The sequence below is a fragment of the Aureococcus anophagefferens genome, assembly GCF_000186865.1.
Source record: "Aureococcus anophagefferens unplaced genomic scaffold AURANscaffold_35, whole genome shotgun sequence".
Lineage (NCBI taxonomy): Eukaryota > Pelagophyceae > Pelagomonadales > Pelagomonadaceae > Aureococcus > Aureococcus anophagefferens.
In genome coordinates this window covers 123,312-128,588 of record NW_008705593.1, presented here as the reverse complement: position 1 = coordinate 128,588, position 5,277 = coordinate 123,312, and the positions used below count along the sequence as shown (strand labels likewise).

Genomic DNA, 5,277 nt, shown 5'->3' with positions numbered 1-5,277 from the left:
TCCTCGAATATGCAGCGACGTGCAACGATCCCAGTGGCTTTGAGGTCCGCAAACATGTGGGTGAGGCACATGAAAAGACGCGACATCCGGACGATTGCGAGGCGACGCAAACGGGCAGCCTCAGGGGGTGGAATGAGGCGCGGCAGCTTCCCCCGACCCGATTTTCGGTCCCCTTCGAGTCACAGAGCGTCGGGAATCGTTCGTCATGGGAGCGACCAGATGCCCTCGCGGCAGCTCTTCGACTCGAGCCGATTTGATCGAGATCACCTCACCGGCTCCGAGAGGCGCGCGGCGCCGCGGGCGACACGGTGCTCACCGCGCAATGCACGAGGCCGTATGTGCGACCAAGCCCGGACAGCCCCCTCGGGAGGGACATTCCAGGGGGTGTTTCTTCGAAGTTGGTCGCACATACGGGACCTCAGCACTAATGCGAGCCCCTCGTCGGTCGCCCCCCACCGATAACCGCCGTTCTCGTCGTCCACGGGCTGCCCCGACGCGAACTAAGTTGCTCCCCATCGACCGATGGTCTTTCCCGAGCGACTCGCAGCCGGGCCCAAGGCGCGACATGGTCCACAGACCGAGCGCCGCGCCAAGTCCTGGAACCGCTGCATCGCGTGCCCAACCTGGGCGAGGCAGCTCGGAGTCAACCAAGTGATGTCACGCCGAGCGTCAACATGGCAGAGTATCGACTGCAACTCGCACTTTCTTGACTGTTTGTTGCGGCGAGGCATGGGCGCCGCGAGCAGCTCGTCGTAGCCCTCGTGGTCGAGCATGCCGACGGCCCGCCCAGCGCTCTTCTTGCTCGCGGCGCTCCGCGCCGCAACGCCGTTCCACGCCCGGCCCGTCGCGGTCCGACGGCCCACGGCGCGCCGCTCCGAGCCGGAGCCCTACGAGGCCTACGACCCCTACGAGGAGAACCTGTGGCTCGACGACGGCGACGAGGAGGCCCTCACCTTCGGCAACGAGCAGCTGACGCTGTCCGGCGAGGGCAACGCCTTCGGCGACTCCACCGTCGCGGACGTCGCCGACGACTACCGGTTCCCGATATCCTACGTCGCCGACGCGATCCTGGGCTTCGGCATCCCGCCGCCGATCCGCGACGACGCGCGCATTGCCGACATCTTGGACGCGGACCAGGCCTTCGCGCTCCTCGAGGCCGTGACGTCGCTCGACGCCGCCGAGGTCGAGGACGCGTACGTCGCCTTCGACCTCGCCCGGGTCGCCGGCCTGCTCGAGGCGCCGCTGGCCGAGGTCTTCGCCGCGTGCGTCGACGAGGGCTTCGGGCTCCCCCACGGCGTCGAGACGCAGCTGCGGCGCGAGCAGTACGAGGCGCTGCGGAGCCGCTTCGGCTTCGCGGCCTACGCGCCGGACCCGCTCGACAAGGTCTACGAGGACTTCGGCTTCAAGCCCCTCGACGAGACCGCGGAGCCCCTGGACCCCGAGGCGCGGAAGATGCCGGAGTACGTCCAGGACGCGGACCGGCCGACCTACCAGGACGGCGCGTAACTTACGTCGACGTGGGCGCGTCGGCCGCCGACGGCGGCGCGGGCTCGAGCAGCGCCGCGCGGCTCTCGACGATGGCCACGGCGAGGGCGTAGAGCGCGGCGTCCGCGGGGTTGCGCTCGCGGATCTCCGCGACGAGCTCCGCGTCGACCGCGGCCCGCGGCGGATCCGGCGGCAGGTGGTCCGGCGCCGCGACGAATTTCGACTTGCGGCCGGGCTCGACGCGGCGGGCCCAGTCGCCCCGCGTGAGGGCCCAGCCGAGCTCCGCGCGCGCGAGCGCGAGCGACGCGTTCGGCCGGTCCGCGCTGAGGAGCACGACGGTCCGGTCGTCGCAGAGGTTGCGCCGCGCGTCCTCGAGGGACGCGCCGCGCCAGAACTGGCCGTAGCGCAGGCCGGAGACGTACTGCGACATGCGCTCGTGCGCGGGGTTCCCGGGCCAGTTGACGAACTCCTTGAGGCCGAGGCTCCGCGTGCCGTTGAGGTGCGCGAGCATGCGCGCGCGCAGCAGCGTCACGAAGGCCGCCGTGGCGTCGCGGGTGCCGCGGTGCGCGTAGTCCCACTGGAGCTGCTGCACGCAGTTCTTGCGGGAGACGCAGAAATAGTACTCCGAGAGCACGCGCTCCACGGGGTCCCTCAGGTTCACGACGACGACGTCGACGGGCGCGCGGCGCTGCTTCGCGCTGTAAAAGCCCGCGCCCGTGCGCACCTGGTGCCAGTCGTGGTGGTCGCCGTGGCTCCACTCGTCGAAGGCCGCGAGCCGCTTCTTTTGCTTGTCCCAGAGGGCGCAGAGCGCCGTGCTGCCCGTCTTTTGGATGCGGACGAGGCCCACGGTCTCGTTGGTGCCGCCGCGCAACCGAGGGATGGTGCCGCGGCCGCAGGCGTCCGTCGCGGCCGGTGGGGCCGCGACGGCGACGGCCGCGAGGACGAGCACATGAGGCAGCCTCATGCTCTGCCGCATCACAACTTCAACTAAGAGACGTTTACCCCCCGGGCAGCATCGCGGCCCGGGTCTCGACGATGCGCCGCGCGCGGTCGTAGAGCGCGGCGTCGCGCGGGTTGCGCGCGCGGATCTCGGCGCGTAGGTCGTCGTCCACGGCCTCGCGCTCGGGGAACGCCGCGAGGTGCTTCGGCGCCGCGTCGAAGTGGATCGAGCCGGGCGCGCGGTGCTTGGCCCACTCGTCGGCCGTGACCTCCCAGCCGAGCTCGGCGCGCGCGAGGGCCAGGGACGCGGCCGGCAGGTCCGCGCTCAGGAGCACGACGACGCCCGCGTCGCAGAGCCGCGCGGCGGCGCCGTCGAGCGAGACCCGCGAGACGTTCGCGCTGCGCCCGTAGCGGTAGCCGGAGACGTAGTGCGCCTGCCGCTCGTGCGCCGGGTTCTCCGGCCAGCGGAGCCACTCCAGGAGGCCCAGGGGCGCCTCGCCGAAGACGTGCTGCCGCATGCGTCTGAAGAGCGCGGACACGTTCTTCGAAGTCCGGTGGCTGTAGTCCCACTGCGTCTGTTGCACGCAGTTGAGCCGCTCGCTGCAGAAGTAGTATTCGCTGAGCACGCGCTCCACGGGGTCCCGCAGGTTCAGCACGACGACCTCCTTCTTGGGCAGCAGCTCGCCGTGGACGCGCGCGGGCGCCTTGAGCTTGCTCCAGTCGTGGTGGTTCAGGTGGGACCACTCGTTCCAGACCTTGCGGTCCCCGCGCCGGATCTGCAGGTCCCAGAGGTGCGCCAGCGTCGTGCTGCCCGTCTTCTGGATGCGCACCAGACCCACGGTCTGGTTCGCGGCGAGCGTCGGCGGGGCGGCGAGGCCGCAGGCGTCGACGTCCGCGCGGCAGCCGCGGGCGAGCAGAGCGACGAGCAGAGCGACGAGCCGCGCCAGGGCGGGGCGCAAAGCGATAAACCGAGATGCCACCATCATCGATGTCGATGCGGCATCATCGCGTCATCGAGCGGGGCAGCGTCGGACGATGGTTGCTCATCCTCACGTCCAGAGTCGACGACGATGATGAAGAACGACCCGGCGACGGACGAGTCGCCGCTGCTAAAAGCGCCGCGCGACGCCGAGGCGCCGCCGCCAAAGCGCCATGGCTTCGACGCGGGCGACGCGTCCTACGCGCTCGCGTCCTTCGGGGCCGTCGTGCGCCCCGTGTCGGCGACGATGCTCGTCGCGTCCTTCTTCGTCGTGACCGTGCGCGTCGAGACGGGGTCGCTCGTGGTCTACGACGACGACCCGGCGGACAGCGGCCTGGAGCGCGTGGGCAAGGGCGCCGCGAACGCGGGCGTCGTCGTCTGCGCGCTCCTCGCGGCGACGCTCGCGGTGCTCGCACTCTACAAGTTCCGCTGCACGCGCATCCTGCGGGGCTACATGATGCTGTCGAGCGGCCTGCTGCTCGGGCTGCTCGGGGGCGTGCTGGTCCTCGCGTCCCTCGAGGAGCTCGGCCTCGAGTTCGCGGATCTGGCGTCGTTCGGCCTCTGCGCGTACAACGGCGCGGTGCTGGGCGTCCTGGCCATCTACGAGCCGGCCTACCTGCGGTTCCCGAAGGCGGCGACGCAGGCCGCGCTCGTCGTCGTCGCCGTCGTCATGGCCTGGCAGCTGAGCCACTACCCGCCGGTGACGTCGTGGTGCCTGCTCGTCGCGCTCGCGGCCTACGACGCCTTCGCGGTGCTGGCGCCCTGCGGCCCGCTCCGCTGGCTCGTCCAGCTCATGGGCGAGACGGGCGAGCCCCTGCCGGGCCTCCTCTACGAGGCGGACCTCGACGGCGACGGCGACGGCGCCGGCGCCGGCGCCGGCGCGCCGTCGTCCGTGAAGCTGGGGCTCGGCGACTTCGTCTTCTACAGCGTCCTCGTGTCCAACGCCTTCTCGAGCCACGCCGCGAGCGGCGCGGCCTGCTTCGTCGCGACGCTCCTGGGCCTCGGCGTGACCTTTCTGCTCCTCGCGCTCCACCGCGCGCCGCTGCCCGCGCTGCCCGTGTCCATCGCCGCGGGCGTCGCGTCCTACGTCCTCGTCGAGTACGCCGTGCTGCCCCTCGCGGGCGCGCTCCGGGCCGCGCGCGCGGTCGCGTAAGGCCGGCCCGTCGACTTGCCGGTTGGAACGGCACCGTCGCCCCGTGGCGCCGATGGAGCAGGCGTAGTTGCTTCCCCCAGTAAACCATAGCGTAGCGGCCCCTGTCGTGGAGCGGGCTGGCGGTAGATGATGGATCGAAGCGCGGCGTCTCTCCGGGCCTAGACGTCGGGTCGAGCGGTCCCGAGGCGTCCTTCGCGGCACGAGCGCCATGGCGGCCGTGGCGGCGGCGACGTCCGACGGGGACGCGGGCGGTCCCGCGGGGCGCATGTCCATTGGGAACCTGGGCGGCATGCGCGTCGCCGTCGGGCCCGAGCACGAGGACAGCTGGACGTCGGGGCAGACCATGATGGACGAGATGCCCGGGCGCCCCTCCATGGGCCGCGGCTACGTCATGGAAGGCAACGCGGGCAAGAGCCTCTTCGAACCCTCCAAGTACGCGATGCACGACGACGCCGCGCAGAAGACGCTGGTGGACGAGGTCGACGCCGTGCGGAAGCGGCTGCGGGAGAGCGACGGCTGGATCATCGACCCCCACAGCCGCTTCATCCAGCGCTGGGACGGCGTGACCTTCGCGGCCCTGCTCTTCACGGCCGTCGTGACGCCCGTCGAGGTCGCGTTCAGCGGCTCCGTGTCCCTCAAGAACACGCACGAGATCCCCCTCTTCGCGTTGAACCGCATCGTCGACAGCGTCTTCATCACGGACTTCGTGCTCCAGTTCTTC

The 5,277-nt window shown here is 71.0% G+C and overlaps 1 protein-coding gene across 1 annotated transcript in view; it reads left to right on the top strand.

Moving 5' to 3' along the window:
* The window catches only part of AURANDRAFT_67233 (hypothetical protein), a gene marked incomplete at both ends in the record, with an annotated part of 5,036 nt that extends 480 nt beyond the window's left edge, over positions 1–4,556 (top strand). The window contains 3 exons of the mRNA XM_009042711.1: positions 895–1,502; positions 1,895–2,039; positions 3,558–4,556. Of these exons, the coding sequence (XP_009040959.1) occupies positions 895–1,502; positions 1,895–2,039; positions 3,558–4,556 (1,752 nt within the window). The remainder of the gene's footprint in view (positions 1–894; positions 1,503–1,894; positions 2,040–3,557) is intronic.
* Positions 4,557–5,277: the final 721 nt, after the last annotated feature.